This window comes from Microtus pennsylvanicus, chromosome 4, assembly GCF_037038515.1.
Source record: "Microtus pennsylvanicus isolate mMicPen1 chromosome 4, mMicPen1.hap1, whole genome shotgun sequence".
Lineage (NCBI taxonomy): Eukaryota > Metazoa > Chordata > Mammalia > Rodentia > Cricetidae > Microtus > Microtus pennsylvanicus.
The window spans coordinates 126,298,218-126,325,894 of record NC_134582.1 but is presented as its reverse complement, the minus strand read 5'-3'; the positions used below and the strand labels follow the sequence as shown (position 1 = coordinate 126,325,894).

The 27,677-nt window shown below is 40.1% G+C and overlaps 1 protein-coding gene across 43 annotated transcripts in view; it reads right to left on the bottom strand.

The window, feature by feature from the left end:
* Positions 1–27,677, bottom strand: part of Celf2 (CUGBP Elav-like family member 2) — an 829,031-nt gene that overhangs the window by 310,229 nt on the left and 491,125 nt on the right. For 8 of the 43 annotated variants that reach the window (XM_075970361.1, XM_075970378.1, XM_075970359.1 and 5 more), the window contains exon 1: positions 21,652–21,773. The exons of 8 other annotated variants lie outside the window; for them this stretch is intronic. In XM_075970361.1, coding sequence (XP_075826476.1) covers positions 21,652–21,758 — 107 coding nt within the window. In that variant the 5' untranslated portion in view covers positions 21,759–21,773. Of the gene's footprint in view, positions 1–8,475; positions 8,599–8,809; positions 8,865–8,935; positions 9,206–21,151; positions 21,510–21,651; positions 21,838–22,734; positions 22,754–27,677 lie in introns of those variants that run through there. 27 more of the 43 variants (XM_075970388.1, XM_075970395.1, XM_075970406.1 and 24 more) reach the window with 21 other exon arrangements.

The window sequence follows — 27,677 nt, the reverse complement described above, 5'->3', positions numbered from 1 at the left end:
TAGCCACAGTAGAGCCACGTAGTCCTCTGGCCCATTATGAGGCTATTTCCTAGGCAATGGGTTCACATCCTGAGGCTTTAGCTTCTGAAGAAAGCATGATCTTGACTAATCTAAAAGAACCAAGATTTGTAGCAGTAGAATCAAATGCTCACATCACAGTTACTCTGACAGTTACTCTAAGGAGCTCATCAACAATGTTTGGAGGAGGGGGAGGTTCTTTAATAAATACAAAAAAAAAAGAACTAGAATCCATCAACAACTGGGCACCTAGATGTTTCAAATAGCCACATACTATGTCTTATGCCACATTGTAAATTTAAAAAAAATTTTCCCCCTTGAGTCTGACCCTCCTCCAGCTACTAATCCTGTGTGCTTCAGGTGCGCTGTGGCTAATGAGGTCACTGGGTTGCAAAAGCTACATTATTTCCTTTCCACATTCCTACCAGAGGTCGGAGTTCCTAAAATGCAGAGGTCAGAGTCCCAGTATGTTAGAACCACCCTTAACATTGTTTAAATGATTCTTTTCTCCTAAGAAAATTCAATCGCAACCAGTAGGTGTTGAAATGGGCTTTACAGATTGCATATATCAAGATATTGAAAGGAGAACTTGCTTTTGTATTATCTCAACCCAGAGTGGGAAATTTGAGCACAAGTTCACACTTGGAACATGATATGTCTCTATCATCATGAAGAAAAAGGATGAAAAAAATCAGCCATCATAATGTTGTCCTGGAAACTGAGTGTCTCCTAAAAGTTTACAGGGGGACAATATTGCTTTATGAGATTTTGCCTGAGACTTTACAGCATGAATGTTCAGAGAGAAAAAATATTAACAGCTCAGTTATAATGAGGTTCCGTTATATTTGATGATCCCAGGAAATAGGTAGATGTATGGTCAGTTTCAAGAACTATGAAACAGTAAGATATGTGGGCCATCATCCTTGTTCTAAGTTAGTTTTAACAATAAAACTGTGTTACAGCTGAAAAGCATTATTAATACTCCTATTTTCTTGATGAGAAATTATGGCAAGCCATTTGAGACTCAGCATAAAACAAACTGGAAAGTAAGTCAGCATAAGACCTGGGGTAGATCCACATAACAGAAACCCAGCCATGAAGGGACGCCTTCCACCTAGCTGAAGAGACTCCAGAGATTCCATGCTACCATACCAAAAGAAGCATCCCTGATGGCCAACACAATAGGAAGTTATTTCCATTTAAAAATAAAACTCACACATAGCCATAGAACTAAGGTACTTTTATATTAAGGGAAAAAAATCTCTAAATTCTTATGAAGGAAACTAAATAGATGGTAATGCCAGTCAAGAAACAAAAAGGATCTGTGTCTCTAATCCATCATGTTAGAAATCTCTAAGACACAGGAATTCAGTAAAAATGCACACCAAATGCTTTAGTAAAAGAAGAAGAAAAGCAACCCATCAGTAGATGTGGGGAGCAACTTTTCAACATCTAAATAAACATGAAAGAAAAGAAGGAACCAGAAGTCAATAAGACATAGGCTTGGTGTAAAAAGAGAGAGGTAGGATTATTGTGCAACAGGACAAATTTATTATTAATAAATTATTTTGACTTCACACCTAACAGTGATCATGACATTTGGGCTTTTCAAAGGACTAGTTTTTCTTCTCTAGAAGCTAACCTTACGAAATGATGGTCTAGTAGACAATGCAAGTCATGAGGAAAGATGCTACTAGCATGGACTTAGTGAATAATTTTGGTTGGAGGCCTCCTGGTGACAATTTTGAGAAAGCAAACACAGCTGCAGCATAGCCAAATATAGCTGGCCAAGACAATGGCATCCATAAAGTTAATCACTTTGAAATATGCTACCCGTATGCTCAACCCAAAAATTCAACACCCCTTCTATCATGCAGGAAGTCAAAATATAGTTTTATGTACAGAAATATGCAGCTGTTTTAGGCTGATTTAGGTGTCTTGACTCTTCTTTATCAAAGATTCAACTCTGAGAATTCTGTCAGGCATGGATATGACCCCTTCTGAAACTGAGAAATGGATCACAAAACAAATAGGCTTAGAGAAGACTAAAATAAAATATTATATACGAAGAAAAGATAATAAAAGCATCATAAAACTTTTTTAAAAGATGAACTTTTGTATCCTCACTGAGCCTAGGCTGAGGTACAAAGAAAGTAAAGAGTAAAATAAATAAGTATAAAAAAATTGTGCACCAATATCCTGCCAAATGTTGTTCCTTATGTTTTTCATGTTACTCTTCTAGTTTTCTCCTAAAAATTTCAAGGACAAAACGAAACATCAAACCTCAATCCAGTACATACTCTTGTTGTCCAACACCCAATACCTTACTTCAATTCCCCAAAGACAAATGAACCGAAGTTCTGAGTGGGTGTTTAAGTTTGTTTACACTCAGGGGCCATAGGCTCATCAATCTCTTGTCATGCTCATTTTTGTCAAATGCTTAGTCTAGGTGCTGAATTCCCATTACAATAATCAAAATTTCAAGAACTGCTTTTAACATCACCTGAAAGTTGTGGATTGATGAAACAGTGCTCATAAAATAATGCTAATACAAAAGAAGTACAACATAAAGAATCCATTCAGGCCAGCATCATATCTAATAATACAGAAAGGAAAAAAATCATGCTGCCATGATTTTTCTATGAAGATCTTGTGTGTGGCAGCTAACACACAAGCACTGAAGGATAACAGTCCTAACACTGTGGGCTGTGGCTATTTGCCCAGTAACAGATGATGGAACTATCTGAGTGAATTTCTTTTCCCACTTTTTTTCCAAAGAAAGTAATCTGTGCTCTAGGTCAAGAGATTGAAACAGTCCTTAGACCCTTGACAGCTCATAATTTATAGTGCATGATTGGTCACCATGAAAATATTCCTGAAACATAAATCCTTCAATCATAAAAGTAATAATCTATAAGCACATTTTATGTGATGTCACAATTTCATAAGTTTCATAAACAAAGACCATTGAACGAAAGATATCTCAAGAAAGTGGAATCATAATATACATTCTCTCTCTATATAAATATGTGTGCAAACACACACACACACACACACACACACACACACACACACTGACCACTGCCAAGTTTTTGTCTTCTAGCTCACAGGACCAACTGGGTCTCTTTATATTGGATAACAAAGGTCTAACACTGTTGCTACAGACAGAGATGAAAAAAATCAAAGACATAATTCATGAAAAAGGATGTAAGGTACCATCTTAAAACTTAACAAGCCTAAGTTTGACAATGAACTTCAGTAAAAGCATGAAAATTAAGTCTTTTGGGATAAAAAAATCATAGAATGTTGGACTTTTGTATAGCATATTAAAATACACAGTACTATACTTTATGGTATATAAAATAGTTTTAAACTATCCAAAACTTATGTTACATAAATTAAAGTTAATTCTGAATACTACGTAAAATTCATCTGTGAAAATTTTCAGACCTAAATAAGCCTGTAAACATCAGAGAATGCAGCTACTGCACTGGGAAAACATGATTCCCAAGGTTATGACACACACACAGAGAGATACCATGTCACTAAAGAGACAAACTTCTCTAACTAATCAAAACATTCCACATATCTCATTTAAAAAGCTCTGTTTCTCAAAAAGGAAATCTGGGTCAACTGGTCATCCAGATGGGTGATTCCTCTCCTGACACTGACCTAAAGGAAACACAGATTATTTCAGCTAATCTGACCTTAAGGCTACCTATGCATGACAGAACAGCACAGAAGCATCGGAAATGATGCTTTATAATTTAATCTAAATGTAGTCTAAATTTATGCATATTTTTAGAAAAAAACTGGATCTAATATTTTACTGCTAAGTTTGCTGAGATTTTTGTTAACTGGAACAATTACTAAACCCAAATCTGAATTTGTATTCATTAGTCATTTTGAAAGTCATATGACTACATATTTGTCATCATTACATTTTAAATTATTAACTGATTTTAAATATTAATTTTCATATTTGAACATGGAATGTAATATACAACCTGCAGTTCATAAAAGAGAATGTTCATAAACCTCTGGGTTGGCACTAAAAAAAAGTGTAAATCTCTGATATGCTCACAAAAGGCATTTCAGCCACATAAGTGGAATCATATTTCTATAGAAATAGTTGGAGTAATCACTTTCTGTCATGATTGAGGACAAACGGGAAGAAGGAAGCTGTTCAAAACCCCCTAAATGTTCTCCTCTTTCTTTTATAAGTCCTTTAGGAGGTGTGTGCAGCTCACACTAAATGAAAAAGACATTCCCAGGAGGAGGAGGAAGCTGCGCTCCCTTCACATCTGGATTCAGAGCAGGGAGATATTGGATAGCACAATTAAACAGCGATGATGCTGAAGGGGAATAATTATTTTACAATTACCTGTGAGCAGCACATTTACTGCTCTAATTAGTTTTTGTTTCCCACATAGGTTTTTCCAGGAACACTCAGCTCCATTTCTCTTAGGTTCAGCAAGCGTTTTTTCTTAAGGAAAACATAAAAATACATTTTCTGCACGGCTACACAAGTAGCACAGCCCTGACGCTGGCTTCATTATATGACTTGATACTTCCGTGATAGTGGAAACAGACAGGGTGGCAGGAGAACTCGGAGGTGCTAATGAACTGGAAATCATTAGTGATTTTTAAAGCCTCCCTTTCTTGAGTTTTGTAAAACAAATATTATACTCAGAACTGCCTTGTTCTTTGTGATGACATAATCCATACCTAAGAATAAAAAAAAAAGTCTCTTCCCTGAAGAAATAAAATTTTGTTTAAAATAAAGACTTTCTAAACTTGGGGGAAGTTCAAATTTGGAAGTAAACCAAAGCAATGACTTATTAACTTTGTTCCTTAAAACGTGCTGTGAGTATAACATTTCCATTTAAATGCAAATAACTGGTGCTTATAAATTGTTGGACATTTATGAGTGTGGTTCATTTTGTTTGTTTTTAAAAATTCCTATTAATGACCTCAGATTCCTGTTATAAACAGTACCTGAATTTTTGCCCAATATTTGGATTTAGCAGGTGCTAGCTGTATCTACATTCATGTGTATCAGGTTTAGCATATAATAACATTAGCTACTTTATGGGAATTCCACCAGTGTTTAACTTGTAAAGAACAAAATCACACACAAAAAGAAAGAAAAAGGCCAAAAAGAAATGAAAAGTTTGGAGATTTATTGTAAAACAGACTGCATTCTTCAAAGGCCAAACAGTGTTAATAGAGTAGCTGGGGGGAAACACACACACCCAAAGCAGGAAACATCATCCCATGAAATCTTAATTACTAGGTTCATATCTGAAAATCCTATCTCCTTTTTATCTTGTCTTTCAAGGTTCTTGTTTTCCTAGTTCACTGCATCTCATCAACAGATGCTGGAGCAATCTCAATCCAGCACATTACAATTAAATAGCAAGACTTATCAATTAAAGTAGTACCTCTGCCCAGATCAAAGATAACATTCACATCCTTAAACACCTAAAGAACTGTTGGTCTCAGAAGGTAGCTGATACTAAAGTACATACTGTTAACTGAACATCCTACCCCAAAATATTTAAAAACTCTTCATTAAAGATCCATATACATGCATAGCTCTTCTTCCACAGTTTCATTTTAGCCTCTTTTCATGACCATTAAGAAATCAGGTAATAAATGTCATTAACCTTGGCATTTTGTGATTTGTAATTACATTTTCCACATAAAGTTTAAAAGTAATACAAAAGGTGGAAAGGGAGTTCCAAATGCTTTGAATCTTCATACGTTTTTCTCAGATGGCACAATTTTGGTTCCCATTCACACCTGTACAAGAGGAACACTTCCTACCCTCTAGACCTACCACAAGGATGAGAGACCATATAAATCAGGTGTCCTGGCACACAGTAGCCACACAGCTTACTAAACACACATTTTCAGTTTTGCAGGAACAATAATGACTATGCCTCCTGGGGTTAGTCCTACTGCCTTAATCTATAAAATGAGGTCAGATGAGATGGTCTCAAAGCCCCTTTTAACTTTAACAATGATGTCCTGAGGAGCCCTTTTCAGGTTATTTACATACAGATAAATATTTTTGGTCTATTATCAAAAAGCAGATGATTTCCCCAGGTTTATTAATTTATAGTCAGGTTAATTTTTTTCTCGAAGGCTGTTTACTAAATGTGAAAAGAACTGAGATTTCATGTTATCCGTAGCCTCTCCTCAGCCTTCTAACACTGCAAATCCAAATATACTGATAGAAACTGACAATTTTCAGGCCGCATTTTTTTCACCTGTAGTCTCTCATTTCTAAGCCATTACATATTGGTTCTGTTTAAAAAGTCTAAGATAGGAGACTCTCTATATGTATCACTAATGAGGTAAAACAGGAAACACTCATCCCCATTCTCAATTAAAACCAAATTCCCAGCTTAAAATCAAATTAAAAAAAACCAGTTCCTATTTTCATTATGCTTTTCTATGAATAACAGTTTATAACAACACAAAAATAAACAGCCAAGATTATTTAAAATGCTTATTTCCATTTCCAGTTTGCTGGTGAATGTTTAAAATCCCCAAACTTTGAAGCATATGTTACAGCAGTTCTATACCACGACAGAGCCTTCAATGATCTGGGCTCTTTAAACACTGGATGGCTCATGGGGCCACCAAGCATAATAATTCATCTCAAAAGCTATTTGTTCATCTGCCTGGAGGACTCAAACATATTACATCGTGCAAACTTATCTAATATATTCCTGTGGGGAAATGCCATTGAGAAAATATGTTCTACTGATTTAGAAAATCAACACCAGAAAAGTCCCCATGCTTTATTTCAACTCCTCTTATGAGCAGGCCAATATCTAGCAGACTGCATTTAGTTCAAATGGCAATATACTTCATATGACAACCAGTCCCCCAAACAATAAAAGCTTACAGCCATCCTCTCCGGTGTCCGAACACCGCTTTAAAATACACTGCCTAGGTGGGTTTCCTGCTCATATACCTCCAGCCCCCAAACAGTCTCGAGCACGAGTTAGTTACACACTCTTGTGGAAAATATGTCTCAGCACTCTCAGGACTGTGGAGACACACAACAGTTATCTCGGAAACAAACAAGAAGTGTCATTTGCAAATTCCTTTTTTCTTAGTTCATTTAAGCAATAGCTGGCAAACCCTGAAAACAATCTGGGGTTGATTCCAAAGGCTATCATTTGGAAATCATGAACTTTTGGAAGGAAAGCAGGGTAGAAGTCATATTGCGATTCATATAATAAAAAAAAAAAACCTCCATGGCTGGGATACAAAGGCTCTGTTCAGAGCTAAGAGTCTGAACAAGCCACATTCATCTACCAAATGAAAAGGAGGAATTAAATTTTCATAATCCATAATTTAATTGACAAGAGACTACATCTTTCCGAAGCCGTTAATGCTTTAAATTCATAGAACATTCACTAGCTAGATATATTATGTCACTTAGGCAGCAGGTGATCATAAATTCAAAATCATCATCAACCCTTGATGCAGCCCTAACACTCTAGCAAAACAGGGGGAAACACGTAAGGCTTGCACAGTAACTGCGCAGATACGGATGATGTCTGGATAAGGCTTGCATTGTAAGAGGACACGATAGAGATCTCTGAAAACTGTCATGGGAATATTATTAATCAAGATTAATTTTCAGAGAAAAGTGCCAAAAGGGAATTCGATATTTTAATTTGTTATCTGATTATCTCTGAGACAGTGAACTAGACCAGGTCCTCTCAAGTTAGCAGCCCTAACATCGACAGTTCGTATTTAACGGACTCTACCATCCTTCTCTCCCACTTGATTTTTTTTTTTAATTCTAGGGCTTCAGTAATTGGCCGTTGTGAAGTTTCTCAAGATTCTCAACTCATAATACTTAACATACCAGAAAAAGAACCTAGCATCACAAGGGAAAGTTAGCTGCCAGGGAAATGGGTCATAAAGCACAGAATGGCTTGAGCATTTTGAAGACTACCATAAGGTGCCAGAAAGCATCTGGGTGTGTTAAGTCTCACAGTGGAGAGAAGAGGAAGATTTGTCCATTATCCGACTGACAGCAGCAGCCCTCTCCCTATACATTGTCAAATACCTCACTTGATAAGAGAATTCTACACATCCCTTGTCTCAGAAGGACACAGACTTTTCCACCTCTTTTCTGGCAGTCCTCTATCTGGGGTTTCTTTACATAACAAGCCAGAAATACAAGTGGATCCTACTGAGATTCCTGAGAAATCTCTCTTCTCAGGAAGAGAGAAACTTCCACAAGAAGACAAACCAGCCAGATAAAAACTGTACATAGTTTCCCTTCCTCGAGGATCCCAGCCCTCCGCTTGTCCCAATAACCGTTCTCTCCTAGTTTGTCGACACGGAAAACCACCAGAATCCCATTAATTATTAAATCACAGGCTGCCTATCAGACAAAACCATCCCGGTTACGTAAAAAATTACCTCTAATTTCTGCGAGAGAGTACACCTGGCTAGTTTAAGGGGTTTGTAATTATCCCCTTTCTCTTCGCTGTCCTCCTTCCTCCCATCTCAGGACTGAGTGCAAAAGCCAGGGATGTTCCGCCGGGCCACCCCGCATTGCTAATGACAAGAGCGTGCAAGGCGGCACGCGCCCGCCCCTCCCCGGACCCCGCGCCCCCGCCGGCCGGTCCGCTCGCTGGACGCCGCGCCCAGCTCGGGCTCCGGCTCCCGCTCCGGGACGCCCGCCGCGCGACCTCCCGCGGGTCCCCTCCCGCCAGCCCCGCGCCGGCACGCCCCGGCAAGGCTGCCCGCTCACCCCGCTCGCCCCGCTCGGCCCTGCGCCGTCCCGGCCGCGTCCTCGGAAGAGCAGACGCCCAGGGAGGCGGCCGCTGCCTCTGAGGAGACGACGCCCCGCTCGGCCACTCGGCCCTCGGCCACTCACATTCTGTCAGCCACGAGCAGGCGGCCCTCGACCATCATGTCCGGGAGGAAATCCAGCTTGAAGGCAGAAGTCATGTTCTCAGCGCACGCGGCGGTGGCGGCGGCGGCGGCGGGCAGCGGCGGGGGGCTGTGCGCGCGTCCGAGCGGCCGCGGGCGGACGGGCGGGCGGACGGGCGGGCGGCGCGAGACAGGCAGGGACAGGTGCGCGCGGCCTCCCCGGGCGGCCGCCGAAGCGGGCACTTGTCACATTCTCTCCCTCGCGCGCTCCACCAATCCTCTCCGCCAGCCAGCGCCGGGGCGGCCTGGTTGCCGAGCGCCAGGTGCGGCGGGCGGGGGCGGAGCTCCCGGGGCGGCCGCTCCACGCTTAACCCCTGCGGGCCCGCCCGGCCAGCCCCGGCGCCCCGGCCTCTGCGCACGGCCCCACCAACCCTGGGGCGCCCGCCGACTGGGGCCGCCCAGCCCAGAACCGGCGCCCGGTTCCCACGGCCGCTCGGAGTGCGAAGCGGCGGGACACAGTCCCCGCGAGTGACCCCCGTACCCCTCGGGGTGAGGCTGGCCAGCAGCCCCGGGGACGAGCTTCTATATTAGCTCGGAGCAAAGTAACTCGGAGAGGTGGCCCGAGTGACATTTGAGGACAAAGGTGCTGCCTTCAGTATGCTCTAAAACACCGAGAAATAAAGGAGTCTTAAGATGAGAAACGGTCATAAATCGAATTTTTTTTTAAAAGGGCGAATCTCCAAATTGGTGTTTTCCTATTATTTAACACAAACATTAAAAACCAATGCAGTGATTTGTGGGAAGATATTCTACAAGGAATGGAGAGAAAAGCGGCAAATAAATAGATGCTTAGCAAAAGTTTTCAAGAAAAGTAGTTTATAAGGCGGCGTACTGTCCTCGTTTGGTTGTTTGGTTATTTGTGTTAAAACAAACTTTTCACAGTGTAGACACGTGCATGTTTGATTTCATGTTCTAAGTCAACCTCATAAATTGCACACTAGAAACTTTATAGTTTACTTTTCGTGGTGATAACTTATATTTCATTTCCAAATGGCATGTCTTAAACCTTGAGGTAATGCATATGTGTACGCTAAGTATATGTGTACACATTGGCATATATACATAATAATATAAGCATAGTATGCATCTTTTATGGTTTTGTTTGATTCTTATTTCCACTCTATGCTGTTATTATTCTAAAGACAACCAGAGCATTGTACTAAGGCATTGGTTTGCTTTTTTTTCACACAAATCAAGGCATGCCTGGATTATGGTAGTCAAATAGTTAAACTAAGAGAACAATAGTTAGACTATCAGACACAATATAAAGAAAGGATGTAATTTTTCCTCACCACTTTCTTGCCTGACATTGGGAACTCTCATTGGAGATTATAAGACAAAACAGTTATGTGTCAGTTTTAAATACAGATGGGTTGGTGAGCATTATGGAGTAACAGGCCCGTGCTATTCGGTTAAATCCACATAACCAAACTTAACTGATTCCTTCTTCAGCTGAACAGCCTATCTGGCTTTTAACCCCCTAACTGCAGGGTAGTTCAAATGGAAGACTTGATTAACTTTCATTTTTAAATACTGCCTTTCTGGAGGAGCCAGGTCCCAGTTTATAATGAATTGACAGACACTTGTATCAAAAATGAATTACTAGAACAAAACCATACCCAAGCTTTTTCCCACAATGTGTTTTTGTTCCTTACCACGCTATTGGCAGCTACTTTTGAAATTATCTTACTGAAGTAGTTAGCTCTATAACCGAAGACAAATCTTGACAATTCTGAATCTCCTATTATATACTCTTTGCAAAACCCTGGATGCATACAATGGGCTGACTGTATAGCAAATTTAAGACAGATCAAACAGAGCCAACCTTCAAAACAAACAACACACAACCACACTGAAAGAAAAACTATTTGTAAATCAGCTACAGAATAAAGCTCCTTGTATACCTATATTCTATAAGGTAGAAATGGCTTCATAACATATACACTTCTAAAATATTTATTTTCTCTTTAATTGCATGTGAATTAGTGAGGCGAAGCTGTGGGGAAGCCCTCTTACTGACTTAAGCCTTCTCAGCAGTTTGTTAAATTCTAGCCTCAAATCCCTTGAGGCAATAGTGGATTCAAAGCAGCTTTTAATCATATATAAGGAGGGTGAAGTAGGATGTAAGTAGGTCATAGGGAGAGAATTACAAGTGCATAGGTTATTGCCTTATTTAACAACTACAGTGTAGCATGCTTTTCAAAGCACGGTTGCTTTGGCCATTTGAAGTTAGAAGTAAAACCGGGGTCAAAAATAAAAGAAAACTACACGACATGGAATATGCTGATGTGAACCAAGAAAAGCGTGTGAGTGCAGCCGAGTTTAAACACCCTGGCTGGCAGACACACAAACAATGGTGTGATTGCATAGGCACCTGATGGAGAAGCCACCGGGAAGCAAAATGTGCTCACTCCCCCACCTGACAGGTGATGTGGAAGTCTCCCAATGACAGCTTTTATTTCTCGTGTCTATTCAGTTTCTGTGATCACATCGCATGCCTGCCGTCCACTTCTGAAAATCAACTTAACATAAAAAATAAAACTCAACCAAATGGCTCTTGATAAAAAGCTTCAATTTTTCATTTTACTGCTTTGGTAGGAAAAAAAAAAGGACTCAACAAGGATCTTTTTTAAATTTCCCCACAGCAGTGAGCCATCAGGTATCATGTGTGGCAGTTAAAATTAACTGGCAGACAGCTTCACTGGGCCACAATTGAACGCTTGGGTTCAATGAAGAGGGATTTTAAAGCCAAGGATCTTATCAAGAGCAGTGAAAGGGGACGAGGACATTAGCACGGTCTCTCTTGTGGACATGAACCACCTTGTGCAGACATCCCTGGGGACCAGGCGAGCAGGAACAATGAAGTTTCTTCGTAGTTTTAGCTCCGTTGGAACAAAACCTTAAGCTCTTCTCTACCCCATCCCCCCACCTCCCCTAATTGTCTCCTTTTTTTAATCAACTTGCTATTCATTTCCCAAACAAAAGGCAATTCAAGAATTGGAAGCACTTCAAGGGAAAGTTTCTGAATGACCTCATTTTATATGAGGCTTTCCAAGGCAAAGCAGTGCACTGTGCTGTTTCAGCTCCCCTTCCCCTCCTCAGCATCCCAGGCCGTTGTGTCCAATGGCCATTGTCTGAGCACTGAATTATCACTAGTGTTAAAAACAAGTCTCAATAAAGCAGGGTGCTAATAAACGCCTTGCACATGGCTTAAATGGAAGACCCTCTTCCTGCCACTCTGCTCAATGAACCAGAATACATTCCACTGACTGGATCTTTCAGCGTTCTTTAGCAAAATGTAGACGGCGATTTGAAAACTGTCGTCCGGCAGGCCATGATTCGGATTCATAATGAAAGGAGTTTATTTTCTTCTCCTGCAGATAACGTTGTATAAGACAAATTTCTATCTGTTATCACTCCTACTCTTTACTCCCCCCATAATTGTACCTTTAAACGCACACTAGCCATCCGCAATTAACAAAGATGTGTTAGTATTGTTCGCCGGACTCCTAATGCCCCATTTATAAGAGCTTTTCTTCACTGCCCTCACCACTGGCTACTCAGTACAAACCAAAGGCCAAAACATCTTTTCCCTATCACACTTGTGAATTCAAATTTTATTAACATAGTTGCTTCAGTTTTAAAAACAAAACAACAAGCCCAAATGCGCTCAGAGCCACTTGGAGCAAGAAATGAAGGCCCTATTATGAGATTTTCCCCCCATCATTTCCAAGCAATAAACTTGAAATCCACATGAATTTTAAGTACCTGAGAGAGTATCTCGCTTTGTGGGCATGTATTTATTTTTGTCTCATTCCAGTTTCGATAGCAACTTACAAAAAATAAACAATGCCTTAAAAAGAAAGGTTTCAAACAACTCTAAACAAGTCCTTCAGCAATACATTATAAAGATAGGTTTGCTCCATAAAGTTTATCACTTAATAAACTTATCCGTAATCATGAATCTAAAGCTATTGAGCCTGTTCTCCCCATACTAAGTGCATCCTTAACACATGTCTACAACTAGAGAGGTAAAATTAAACACCCATGCGGATAAAGTAGTGATCAAGCAGTCGTTTTATGTTTTTAAGGGAATCTTAAATAGCCTGTCTTCTTGGAGAACAGTTTCTACTGACGTGTTGCAATCTTACTTCTTGTTACTGCTTCAGTTTGTTTTCAATAGAGCCAAAGTACAGCAGGGTGAATTTTTCTTCCTTCTGAAGAGGCCCTTCAGTGGAGGCTGCTTCTTTGCATACCTACCTTGGCACTGGGAAATGAGATGCCCCTCCAGAGTTGTCAGGGACCTCCATTCCAAGGGCAGAGAATGCTAATATCCGGGGTCTTTCAGACCCAGAGCTCAGCCATCGCCTCATTTCCCCAACTAACCTGCCCTTTGCCTTTTCTCCTTTCTCCATGACTCCACTCCTGCACCCTTTAATCTTTCTCCTGCTCAGCCTTCTCTTCCTTTCTGCGTCCCCCTCACTTTTTCTTTCTCCCTTTCAAATGGGAGCCAGACAACGTCTGCACCCTCCTCTACAGCTCTGTGCCTGAGGTGGTGGGTGGCCACCAAAGTGAAGAGAGGCATTGGCCGAGGGTTACTTATTTGTACCAGAAATCAGATTTCACTTGCCTTGACCAAGGCTGATTTCTGAAGTAGCAACAGCTGTCTCTATGGGGAGCAGCAGGATTCCTTTCCAGACACAGCCCGGGGCAACAAGGGGGAGGATGGGAGATTGTGTACCACCAGGCAGGAAAATAAGATGTGAACATTGGGAAGAAGTCTGGGGACGGGGTGGGGAGAAGAAAAAAGGCTTCCCTGTCTAGCATGGAGCTTTGCACACAGAAGGTATTGGAGGGGTTGGGGGTAGCCTTTGAAGGAATGTTCCAGCAGCCTTTGGAAGTTACCGAGATTTGTCAAATGATACTTGTGCCCTTATCTGGTGCCAGCCTGGCGGGAGGAACAAAATTTATACTTATCAGAATGAAGTTTCTTATTCCCTTCTAATCCACCCATCAACACCCCACCCCATCAAATGTTTCCCCCTAATCCACAGAAAGTTATTTGACTCTCTCCCAAGTTGTCAAATTTTAAAAAGGAGAAATTGCTGCTTGACAAAGTACAACAGCTGAGCAGCAACAGCTGGGCAAGCACAGTTGCCGGCATAACAGGAGGTCCCAGAGAGAGCAGGAACAGGTGGGCATGGAATAAAAAGAAATGGACAAATGGATGTGGTAAGTTTTTGGCTTGGGGTTGACTGAGGCAGATCTTATCCGAGATCAGAATCTCCGATGACAAAGACAATTGGCCTGACTTGTCTGGGGCTTCTTTTTCCTGAGCAAATACAACTGGAAGAAGAATGAGGATTAAGAGACTAAAAGGTTGTGTTTCTATGAAAGAAAGCACACGAATCTACTTTACTCACAGTGATACCTGATCCCCAGCAAAGAGATTTGGGCCCCTAAGATCAGAAGGTATCAGATTTGGTGTTTACAGATCAGACCCTTTGGGACAAATGGTACTTTCAGACTGAGTGAAAAATTGTGAGATTTAAGGACCAAATCTGTTGGATTTTGAATTTCATTTTGTCAAAGAATTGACGGACATTGAAACAAAGTCATTTAATTTTCTGATTCACCAACTAGACCTTTGTCTTATGTGTGGCCATCACTACCTAGTAGAGATGAAGGGATGACAATTCAAAGCCTGCCATGATCCTCAGATAAGTATAATGTGTTAGCCTAATTATTATTACAGCGATTATATAACTGAGCTATTAAAGTGACATGTAGGTTGAAAATATATCAAGGTATTGAAATCGGGAAAAATTTCCCACTATAACAGTTCAAATCTGGAACCACTTTTATTCTATAAGAGAGGTTTTAGAAGATCCCAAATGGACTATTTAAATTTGCTTTTGGTGCTAATTCCTACTAAGTCTATTAGAGGAAATTTCTTTCTTTCTTTCTCTTAGCAGAACCACACAAAATCTTCATGGAAATTTTGCCATTTCACAGAAGTAGTCTAACTGTCTATCTGGGGTGAAGATAATGTGTATGTTTTCTCTCTGTCTTGGCTCTTTATCTCTATTGTCGAGTGTGAAGCTGCCACCTAATCCTCAAGTCTCTCAAATATCTCTTAATTCTAATAGCTACATTTGCCCTACTTTAGAGGAATATAGCAAGAAAGGAGGTGAGATGAGACTTTGGGAATTAATGAAGAGAAGTGACTAAGCTTAAGAGCTTGTTTTGCTTGGTTTTAAAAACAAAGATAGACGTCTTCTCCTGCCACTCCTTTGGTCTTGCTCATCCTTCACAGCCAAATTCAATTTCTACCTATGAGCATCTTGTCTCCAATCCTTCTCCAGCCATCATTCCTCTTTTTCCCCATGACACTGGAGCTATTTGATAGTCCAGTGTATCTTTTATTGAACACCATGTGTATATTGTTTTATTGGTTATGACTACAACATGACATTTTTAATATTCATGGTGCTTTAAAATTATCTGTTGTTCTACCCCATATCAGTTGCTGTTGTGTAGATTAAAGTCCAAGACAAATGAAGCCCAGAACACTTTCTTCTGAGACTTCATGAGTACCAAGTGTGGTGGCATACTCCTATAAATCCAGTGTGGGGGAGGCTGAGGCAGGAGGATATGGAGTTTAAGACCAGCATGGGCTGTATTTGGAGATCCTGTCTAAAAGTACAATGAAGATCGTATAAACTCTAAGGTAAGCAAGTGAGAACTCCCAAGAAGTAATGCTTTCAAGCAATTGCCTCCCTTATTTCCCTAATCTGTTCTCCTTTACTGATGGTCTTTATTTCTTCTGGCCCACAAATCCTACACTCTCCCAAAAACTGGCACTGGAAGGTAAGTTAAAGGAAATGTGATTCAGGAAGAACAGAGCAGCTGAAACCGTGAGCTGTGACCAAGGTCTTGATTAGATCTTGAGTGATGGTCCGTCCACTGATAAACAGTTTTATCCATGCAAATGAAATGCATATGCCAATCACAGCGTATGGTGGGACTGCTGCCACATGGATTTTAACATGGTAAATATCTGGGGCTGGACAGGTGGCTCAGTGGTTAAGATCACGTACTAAGCATGTAGAGAACCTGAGTTCAGTTCCCGGTACCCTGTGTGGGTGGCTAATAACCATCTACAACTCCAGCTCCCAGGTATCCAACACATAACCACACGTATGCACATGCCCTCAACTCTCTCGCATGCGCAACTCATACCCAGAATACCCATATACATAATTAACAACAATATAAACCACTATTTTTTTTTTACATGGCAAGTATCATTGGGCTTGGTGGCATAAACCTGTGATCCCAGCTACTCAGCAGATTGAGTTGGGAGGATCAGCCTGGGCTACAGAATGAGTTCAAGGCCATCCTGGTCAACTTAGTGAGATACAGTCTCCAAAGAAAACCAAAAGGCGGTGCAGAGATTGCTGGAGAGTGTTCAGTAACAGAGCCCTTACCTCCCATCTTCCAAATCACAGGTTCCATTCACAGTAACAGGAAAAAAAATGAGAAGCAAATATCAAATTGTCACTGCCAGGGAAGGAAATTTCTGGGCCTGGACCTGTAGTCCTTCCCACTCTGACCTCGATGACTCCAGTTATGATTTTTGCTATTCTCATTCTCAGTTTTCCCATCTTTAAAATAGAAACAACTATAATGACCAGTTGGTATCTATGAGAATTACATTAGGTGATAAGAACAGAAACGCTTAATGTAATGCGAGGCAAAGAGTAATTGCGAATAAGCCTTAACTGTATTCTTTTTATAATAACGTCTCATATCCTAATCTTCGTCGGAAACTAAACATGGCAGTGGAGAAGGGAGAAAGCCCGTCTTAATCTTACTGCGTTAAGGTTTTAAATGATGTGTCTAAAGTCTACTTGAGATGGCAGAGATAGGGTACTGTTTTGTAAAGAAAGAGGACCTGGGACGCCAGTCAAAGTAAAGGAAGGATTAACAATACAGGACCTGTGGCCCTTATTTTAGGACCAAGATTTGGGGCTTTCCAAGAAGGTGGAAAACTACGGGTACCTTTATTCAGAGACCACTCACTCAGAATCTAATAGAAGCCAGCCTCACATCTATGCAGAGTTCCTACTGATTGTGACTGTGAGCTTCATCAAGAAGTACATAAAAAAAAGCATGAATCTCAAGTGTACCAGCAGTATACAGGCTCCTCCTTGCAACTCAACAAACTTTGTTGAACGGAATCTTTTTTTTTTCAGGTAAATTCTGATTTTTTGTTTCTGTTTCTTGGAGGCATGCTGATAGTTCTGCTTCATAAACTCCAATGATTCATCCTGATTCTGTGTAGCCAACAATGGACAAATCAACCTGAAGTGTGCCAAGGTAGCAGCAGCTTAACCTGCCCTCATGATACATGTCACTCTGGTCCATCCTCTCTCTACAGATGTCACTTCCTGTTAACTTAGTTTTAGCATACAGGGAAACATGCCAGCGTGGGTCACAAGAGGAAAGCTGTGGAAAAGATGAACACGCCACACAGGATCATTTCTAATGCCTTTCTACGATGCCTGAAGGTGTATTTGGGAACAAAATGAACTTTTCACCAGGCCAGAGTCCACCAGCAGCGACTCTGAGTTGAGTGAAGCCCAACACACACACACAGACACACACACCAACTTTGTTGTTTCGTGCCACGTGATTGCAAAGGCACCCCAGCTCTCCGGGACTTCATTTTTGCTCTGAGTGGGCTACAAGCTAATACTTCATATCTTCACATTCTCACACTATCTTCCTTCTCTGGCAGCCTCTTCCTAATGTCAGCTGAGAAAAAAAATGCCACAAAATAATTATAATTTATTTCATACCACCACAGCCTCGTCTTTTCTACAGAACAAAAGTCACCTTATCTCAGGAAAACTCACAAGTCCAGCAATTAAGGAGGCAATCTGTAGTTCGGGAAATGAGAAAAAAGAGTCTCTCCCTGGCCACCAAGTCCCTTGGGAATTAGCAAAATAAAGAAATCATGGGGAAGCTGTGAGATGCAATGCAAGGGGACGTCACTGTCACCAAGTGGACTTGAACTTGCCATGGTGAGAAGAAGGGTAAATAGAAGCCACCGTACCGAGTGCTGCCAGGCAAACTGTATCTGTTCGTAACTTTTATTCAAACATCTACATTACACAAAGGTTGGATATTTTTAATTTAATCACTATCATGATAAGAAATCAAGTCAGGTCTTCGCTTACACATGCTGGCACCTTCCACACCGAGCAAGCATCCCCACGTACCATGTTCTTTTTTCATTTCACCTCTCCTCCCATCAACCTGGATGTTTCCAGGGCTGTGAGCAATGAACTTTCCATCAGCTACATTTTCACCTAATTAACCCCCCTGATTACAATAATTAGTATTGATTCACTCTTTGAATGACTTCCCAGGTATTCAAGCACAATTCGCAGTTTGCTATAAAGTTCTAGATATGAATATTAGTTAAATGCTCTTCATCATTTTTCCAGCCCCCAAAGGATATCTTGCAATTTTATCCAGTCACATAAAAAGAGAAGAGCCAATAAAGAAATATCATCAGGTTCCATCCTTACAAAGAAAAGAGTTTTAATACACAGGAGGTTATAGATCGTGGGCTGTGGTCTGGTGAACACATTTATGTAAATATTCCCGAGGCTTTTACATAAAGGGGCTCGGGGTGCAATTGTTATTCTCCAGCGAAAGAAATTATTTTACCAGTTTGAATCTTTGCCTATTCCTTTTCTTCAGGTCTGAAGTTATAATTAAAATTTATTTCTATGTTTGTTTAGATCACCATCCTGGAAAAATCATTGACCATGGAGTGAATAGCATGATACATTATCCTGTAACTCTTGTAGGTACAATAGTAGACAAGTTTGCCAACTCCCAATAATATATTTTTTTATCAGCATAAAGAAAAACACATTGTTCTGTATGATGGATACTGGAATTGTATGTGGGGCAGGGGAGAGGTTTGGGGTCCCAAATTCTGGAAACTGGTAGTGTATCAGAGCACCAGAGAAGGGAGGAAAGTGGAATTTCCCCTGGTTCTGGTTTAACCACGAGCACTCAGAAATGTAAGTGAATATATCACAGTTAAATAATTACCAATTTAAAAAACAAAAATTCTACGTGGTGGTCTCCTAGTTATTTCCTTATTTAAATGAATTCCTGACAAGCATCTAGCAAGCATGGAGACTTCTTTGCTCTCAGACCACACACACACACACACACACACACACACACACACACACACTGATTTGCAACCTGTGCTTTAGATTGAAATTTTCCCATGAAAGCGGAACCTGGGTGTGCTGGTAACAGTTGGTTAGCCTCGGATATGAAGCTTCACCCATTACCTTTTATGAGCTCATCCTAAAAGCAATTATTGGTATACCCAATGCAAGGAGCAGTTTAGATCCCTTTGGAACTAAGGGGACATAACAAGCATGCTTTTAAAATCCACTCTATTCACAATGGGTAACTTAAAGAATATTATTACATCGCACACATATGCTTTGGGTGTACCTAAGCTCTGAAAATATTACCGGCAGGAAATCTCAACTTGCAAAGGCAATTCTGGGTAACCGAAAACATTTATGTAAATAATTCTACATTAAGCATTTAATAACATTTCACCTTAAGTTTAAAAAATTAAAATTCATATCCAAATGTAAGGAATAACTGGCACTTCGTAATTGTGTTTTGCTAAGAAGCACATACATCTCCTTCCTTATTGATGGGGAGCATCATCAGCTTGAACAAAAATCTACCAGGAAATATTTTAAACCAATTTTATCTTTTAATTTTATTCATTGCAACAATGCCCCCTTTGTTTCTCAAATTAGGCCCCTAGTCTTATTCTATGAATTTGCTAATATATATCTAATATATTGATCTGGCACAATCAGTACATTAAGCAAAGCACTAAAATATTCTAAATACATATTCTTCATAGACATCAACCTTAGGAAGAGAATTTTCATGTAAATTAATTACTTTTTATTTTATGGTCTGTTCTTTCTATATCTAATGTGTAATAAAAATGGTGTCGACATTTGAGAAGTTTGAACCAGATTTTTTCATATTCTTTCCTACAGTCTCATAATTTTCACCTTAGAAACCAATGTTCATCCTATAAAATGAAAGGCATTTGAATAGGCGTGAAATACTTGCCTTGCACAGAAATACAGCTTATAAGAATATAAGCCTTAAGTTAGAGATCACTATATTCCACTGAAGCCTTTAACATAATAAAGTAACAGAACACAATAGTTTTGTGATCAAAATTATAAAGGCAAAAGTTCTTACTTGTCCTTGGATTTCTACACTCTTTGTCTGTGAATGCAGAACAGAAAACTAAAAGCTAGGATTGCTGATTGCTTAAGAATTAAACATACCGCTGTTAACTTCTCTCTCGTGCTACATTCCGTAAGTCCCCCAAAAGGGCACATTTTAAAACCTTAAGCATTAGCTACAGGAGACGCAGGTCTGGTCAACAAGGCATTTGCCACAATGATAACAGTATTACAAGCATTCTCAATCAATAAGTTTTCTTTCTGTAGTTAACAGGGAGGCAAGCTATAAATCTCTAACTTAATCCAGCTAACGTAACTGCAAAATGCAAAAAGCTCTGAGAATGGTAGATAATAAATTTTTAAAAGCATAAAACCACAAATAAGCAGACCCAAAGCTCTTCACTCTGATAGTCCATACAAACAAGATTATAGGAGATAAAAGGAGGTGTTGAGGAAAACACACACACACACACACACACACACACACACACACACACGAAAAAAAAACAGCCCCAGACAAGCATTAAGCTAGTTTGACAGCTCCATTGTTCGACCGGTCCCATTGTCAGACCCAAAGATGTATTCAGTGCTACAATGTCTGCGAGCAAATAAACAAAAGACTGCATTTTAAAAAGCAAGATGCCAAATCTATCATAATTCTCTCTCAGCTTCCCGAAAGGTCAGCTGTGCCGCCTTCTTGGTCTACGATAGAACCCCAACACCCATGCAGGAAGCAGATATCTGCTTCCCCACACATGAGGACCCAGGACGCCATGCAAGAACAGAGGTCTCCAAACAGGTACACATTTTGGCAAACAGGATAAAGTGATCCAAACCTGATAACACGGGACGACTATTTAGGTGGCTAAGTCCAGATTAGAGTGGTATTTGGAACGCAAGTCTAATATGGAGTCTCCTCAGCTCCTTTTTCGGTGATTATTCCATGCAGAGTGCATAATAATGAAAGAGGCTTAGACATTGCAAAGGAAAAGACGAACCAACAGCCAGATTCGGAAGCCTTAAAACATCCACTGGCTGCTCATAGATAGCAGGGAGCAGATGCATGGTCTGCTTTCAAAAGGCAACTAGTACACATACAACTCCCTCACAACAGCCCATCTCCTTTCTCTCCCTGGCTCTCTCTCTCTCTCTCTCCTCTCTCCCCCAATCTCTTGGTCTCAATTTCATTTCTCTCTCTCTCTCTGTTTAGATTCTTTTTTCCCCCTCCTTCTCCTCTAAGCTAAGGAAGCTGCTTGATTCGGGGCAAGATTAGTGCTTCCACCAGCTCTCGGAACTAAAAAAGCCTATATTAAAAACAAAGGACCCAACAACATACCTTAAAAGCAGCTCCTCATTTCTCATAGTAACAGCGGATTTGGGACAGCGCATGCTTTCTACACTGATAGTCTCAACAAAAGCCAGTTCAGAAGTGCGCTCAAACATCAATGCCACAGTCGCTATTCACTAATGCGCCCCCTCTCCTCTCTCTCTCTCTCTCTCTCTCTCTCTCTCTCTCTCTCTCTCTCTCTCTCTCAATCCACTCTTCTCCTCTCAAATGCTGAATAGCAGAGAAAAGGGCTCCTGCAGACTCACTGAGAAGAAATAATCCTCTCCGACAAGTTATGTTATCTAGGCATGTTTTTGCCCTAGTGTGCTGTGTCTCCTATAGTGAGCTTGTTTTGTATGCACTCAAAGCCTGGTTGGCATTGGTTCTCCTAATTACTGTCTTAAAAACTGGAAAGATTTTAAGCAAGCCAGTGACCTTCGTTTATATAGACATTTAATAGCAAAACCAATCTGACAGTTTCACCATCGGCTATCAGCAAAGCTTCACAGAGGACTGAGACTTGAACAGGTCAGTGTGCTCAGAAGGATTTTTGCCTCTTTTTTCTGGGACACTGCATTCACAGTTGGATTCATCTGTTCCTCTTCTCTTGTCCTCAGAAAGAGTGACAAGGTCAAGACCCTTAGCCCCACCCTGGATCTTAGATGCAGAGAACAGAGGCAGGGGGACTCGGAAGTGCTTTAACTCTGTGCAAGCCGGAGTTCTTATAAATTAGAGCTTTATTCACCAGAAGCGGGTGTTAAGGAAGCAGGCAACACAAAGATTGTTTGGTGGCATTGAATACCTAGTCAATAGATATAGCTGTTTTATCCCCAAAAGACAAGAAAGTGACTTTTTCCCAAAATAAGAAAATTTGCTACTCTGATTGACTGTATTCCCAGGGTTTTGCACATACAGTTGACCAGGGAAATACACACTCCCCTTTGATTGTTGAAATAGGAAGAATTCCATGCATAATTATCCAAGTCAAATGGCAAGTTAAATACACACAGAGAGAAGACACAATGCTATGGGCTGAACAAGTAGTCATCCAAAGGGCAAGTTCAGACATCACTCAAAGGGATGCATACTGACCTTGGAAGTTGAGAATACTCTCAGCTAGTATGGAATAACCTAGAATGTTTCAAAACAGACCTGGGTCAAAAATGCTGATGTCAATCCTGAAAACCACTCCTATCTGACATCAGCCCAAAGTATATCCTCCTTAGTAAAATTCTAGACTTGAAATATAAATGAGGATAAGAGTGAAGAAAAATATTGGTGGGCTCTGTTTTGCCACCTCTTTGAAGACCTGAAGTAATATATCCTATATCTTACAAGATCCCTGACTTTTGACTTGGTCTTAGTCCACAATAGGGACATGGAGATGAGGAGATAGATCTTTAGTCTCTGCTACACAGCAATCCTGCTTAGAGTATCAGTGAGGCTATGGAAATAAATGCAAGGGTAGCCAACCGCTATTACCATTTCTATCCATCAACAGACATGGCGAACCACTTGACAAAGGTCAGTTCCTGAAACAAGAACCTTATCTTAAGGACAACTCAATTTTACACATCTTTGCTTCATTACAGTATATAAAAGTTATAGAGTGGATATATGAAAATGATGACCTTGCCAGGAAATACTAACATATGAAATCCAACATGTTCCTTTGAAGGAGGAAAAGCACCATGTAAATGAACTTGGAACCAGAGAGATCTTGGGGAACTAGCATGTGACCCTTTTTCATTTGTGGCTGGTGCTGTGTGTTGGAGCAGAAGGCTCTTGACCTCCATGTAGCTCTTTTGCCCTGTAGATAAATGGAGCCAACGAACACTAATTTATTTTAAAGCATGTGAAGAGCCTGTGATAAAATTGGGTATATTTGGCCAGTGCAAATATTAATAAAAGTGGAATGGTTTCTTGGACATCTGGCATGAGTTTGTCTGACAGGGAAGGGTAAAAATACAAGGCCCAGGCTACTGCTATGACTTCTCATGCAACTCTCTCTACATTTCAATGAATTGTGGATTCATAATAGTAATGACCAGACTTGAAACAAATCCCTAACTCTTTTGTATCTATCCACTTTTTAGTCTCGAGTCCTACTGAAGTCAGGGTCTACTACTTATCCCATTCTCCTAAATGACAGGCTGAGGACCTTATCCACCCCAGCTACATGTACTGAATATGGGTTATAAAATGAATGAATAGAACATGTATGCTACTAGCAATATTTGCATACTTTTTAGGAAGTTTGTGACCCCGAGTGTACACTGAATTAACCTCTGCTCTTCCTCACACATCCAATAGACTGTCTTTGCCTCAGTTTGAATCCTCCTATCGAATATTGATCCTATGAATATTTGTTAGTAAATTAATTCCCCTTTTACAGATGAAACTGGGGAAAGGATCATTTTGTTTTAAAAAAATATGCACTTTTCTTCACAAATATGAAAAAAAATCTCCCATTTTGGGCATGCGTTGGCACAGATGACAACACAGGAAAGTGCCTTTCACACTCTTGATCTCTAAATTTTAAGTTCTCTTTGTATTTAGCCATCCCACAACATTGATAAAGGAGGCATAAAGTTACAGTCCCACCTAAAAAGTTCCAGTGCAGAGAGAGCGAGTGACTTGCCTACAGAAATGCAATGATGAGCAAGCTTGGGAACTCTGTCTACCACATCCTGACACAGAGCTTGGCTTCTAGACACACTAGGCAGGACACGGCCTGCAAGGAACGTTTAGTGAAACGGATCTGACGCTTTCTTAATGTGATCGTAGCAGCCTGAAAGGAAAGATAGTAAGTTAATGAAAACTTAGTTAAAAGGCTACTCCTCTGATACCAGTTTTACATCAATTCATTTCAAACTTTATTCCAATTGAAGATTAAAGCCACACAGACTAAGCACTCTTGAGGGCAAATTTATTATTTAGGTCATCAACAATAGTTAATTTTAACAGTCTTGATTATTAAATTAGGTTTGTAGGGAAAATTTGTTTGAAAGAATTATAGCAGCAATTAACAATGAACAGCAACAAAAAAATAGATGGTTTCAATGCCCCTTCTATTAAAAAAGACATTTCTACTTCATAAATTAAACTTTAGCTAGGAATACAAATTTGGCAAAGGACAAACTAGAAAAGTGTTGTGATGTGGGAATATTGGTGAAAGCTGAGAATCAGCCAACTTCTTGATCTTTCTCAATTTGAACTTCCTAAAAGTTTTTTGAAAGGTAAATTATATGTGAGTTTATTTCTGTTACAATCCCCAGAATCAAAAGCTAAATTTTCACATGCCACATTGATGACTCCAACTGTTTTCCACCTTCTGTGCCTTGTCTTTGCATTTTAACATTTACATTTTGAAAGTAATAGAAAGGCACCATTTCAGTTGGCTTGTATAATACAAAGAGTGACAAGGATATAGGGTCTCTACGGAACAAAATCCTTCTTTGATGGAAGGTGCAACACTCCAAAAACCTAGCCTACCTCTCAGAGCCACATCAATGAGGAACAGTCTTGAAATGCAAGAACACCAAGAATACCAAATTTATTTGGCTTCAAGTTTCAGATGTTAAAAATTGCCAGGTTTACTACTGGGTATACACCAGAAGGACTCTAAGCTTGCATACTACAGAAATACTTGTACATGCATGTTCATTGCTGTCCTTTTCACAATAGTCAAGACGCTGAACTACTATAGGCATCCATCAACAGATGGATGCATAAAGAAAGTATGATATGCATTTACAATGGAGTTTTATTTAAGTGTAAAGAAGAATTAAATTATGTTGTTTGCAGGGAAATGGATGAAACCAGAGATCATCCCGTGAAGTGAAATAAGCCATACTTAAACACATATTCCATGTTTTCTCTCATCTGCTAAATCTGAATTCAATACATACATATTTACATGCATGTGTACAATATAAACAAATACGTGTAAGTAGAAAGGAGCTGATATGAAAGAAAGGAGGAGTTAGCAGGAAGAGAAGAGAGGACAGTGGGAGGGGAAATAAAGAAATTTGAAGGTTTTTTAACTTGGAAACTATATTTATATACACATACATACAGAGGAGATATAAGAAAAGGTGATTAGGAAGCAAATATGAGCAAAGTATAATGATACATGTGGATAAAAAAGCCATTATTTTGTATTCTTACTAAAAAATTAATCTAATGAAAGAATTGGGGAGATGGACAAGGGTTCAACTGGTAAAGTACCTTCTATGCGAGTGTGAGGACCTGAGTTCAGGTCCTTAGGGACCACATACAAGCCAGGCCCGCAGGTGCGTACCGGTAACACCAGCCCCAGGCATGTGAGGAAGTAGAGACATATGGATGCCTGTAGCTCCCTGACTAGACACTAACCAACTGCTGGGTTTCATGTTCAATGAAAGACTGTGTCTCGAAAAATCACGTAAAGAGTAAATGAGGTAGACATTTGATGTAGACCTATGTTCTCTGCACAACTGAACACATACATATGAACATGTACATAGAACACACATACAAATACAAATGAAAGAATTAATTGAATTTAGTAAGAAACACTTTGCAAGCATGAGTATCTGAGTTAGAATCCCCAGCACTCACATAAAATCTGGGCATGGCTAGGCATACCTGTAGCTCCACCATTGAAAGGTGGAGATGGGAGGATCCTGGGAGCTTGTTGTCCAGCCAACCTAGAGGAAATAGTAAACTTTGGGTTCAATGAGAGATCCTGTCTCAAGGGAATATGGTGGAGGATAATAGAGGAAGACATCTGAGATTCTCTTCTGGCTTTCCATGTGACTGCATGGATATACACACATATACAACACACACACATGCACACATCAGCCCAATACATATATGTATATATAAAACACAGTATTGTTACCACAGATAGAAAGAATAAACAGAAAATTTGCAAAGTAAATTTTAAGTAAATGACTAAAGTTTAAAAGAAATAGATTTCCAGATACCAACTACAGTGCCAACCTTAGGTTCTTAGTAACACTGATAAACACATGTGTAAATTGTTGCATGCAAATAAATGTAGTTTTTTTTCATTTCTGCTGATATTGAACAAAAGACACAAGGTTCCTCTGATTTAAAGCTTGCTAACCTCAGAGGCGAAGTTTTTGTTAGTGTAATGGGGGGCCAAGCAGAGAAATCAACTCAGGGGTGAGCCCTGGATAGAACTAACAGAAGTTGCTACAACCCTGTTCATTCAGGCTCCACTAGTCTCAGCTGGCTTGTGCAGACACATTCAAAGCCATAGCACATAGGTCTGAGCAGTTACTCCCCAATACACAAGGCTGATAGTTGATCCAAAGTAAAATCTCAGCAGTTTGGTAAAGCAGATGTTCGATGGTGTTCTTAGGAACCGTTTGAGAGGTCCGTTCCCAGGAGTACAGACTAATGATCTCCAACTCTCCCCTCAGAAGCAGGTGGCAGCCATCTCAGTGACAAGAAGTGGCTGGAGTTCCAATTGTGGATTCCTTCCGCAAGCCATGGGGCCATTTACTCATTTCAAAATGGAAGATGCTTACTGGGGTGGATAGAGCAGGTGGGCGAATAGCTAGCAAGAATAACTGTAGGGCCCCTTAAGATGAAAGTGTTATATTTATCAATAGGTACGTGTACATAATAAACAGTGAAGTACTTAGGACTCCTAGAAGTCATTTGAAAATAGGTACAAGGTAAATCTAAGAGGAGATATTGTAGACTAATAATGATGGCTTTGTGTAAATGAAAGCAGACATCAAGCCTTGGAGAACTGTGTCTGTCCACTGAGGACAGAATGGAGAGGATTTCTCCTTTACATCAACAACCGTAAGTAGCCTAATGGCTAAAATAACTGGCTGTGGACTCTAATCACTTAGCAGACAACATTTTCACAATTGAACAATCATTTCTGGCCAAATGATTTGCCAAAGGTGAGCCTGGGGCAGATCCATGGGAGAGTATCTTTAAGCTAGGTGGTAACATTTTATTTTATTTATTTATTTATTTATTTTTGGATTTTTTGAGACAGGGTTTCT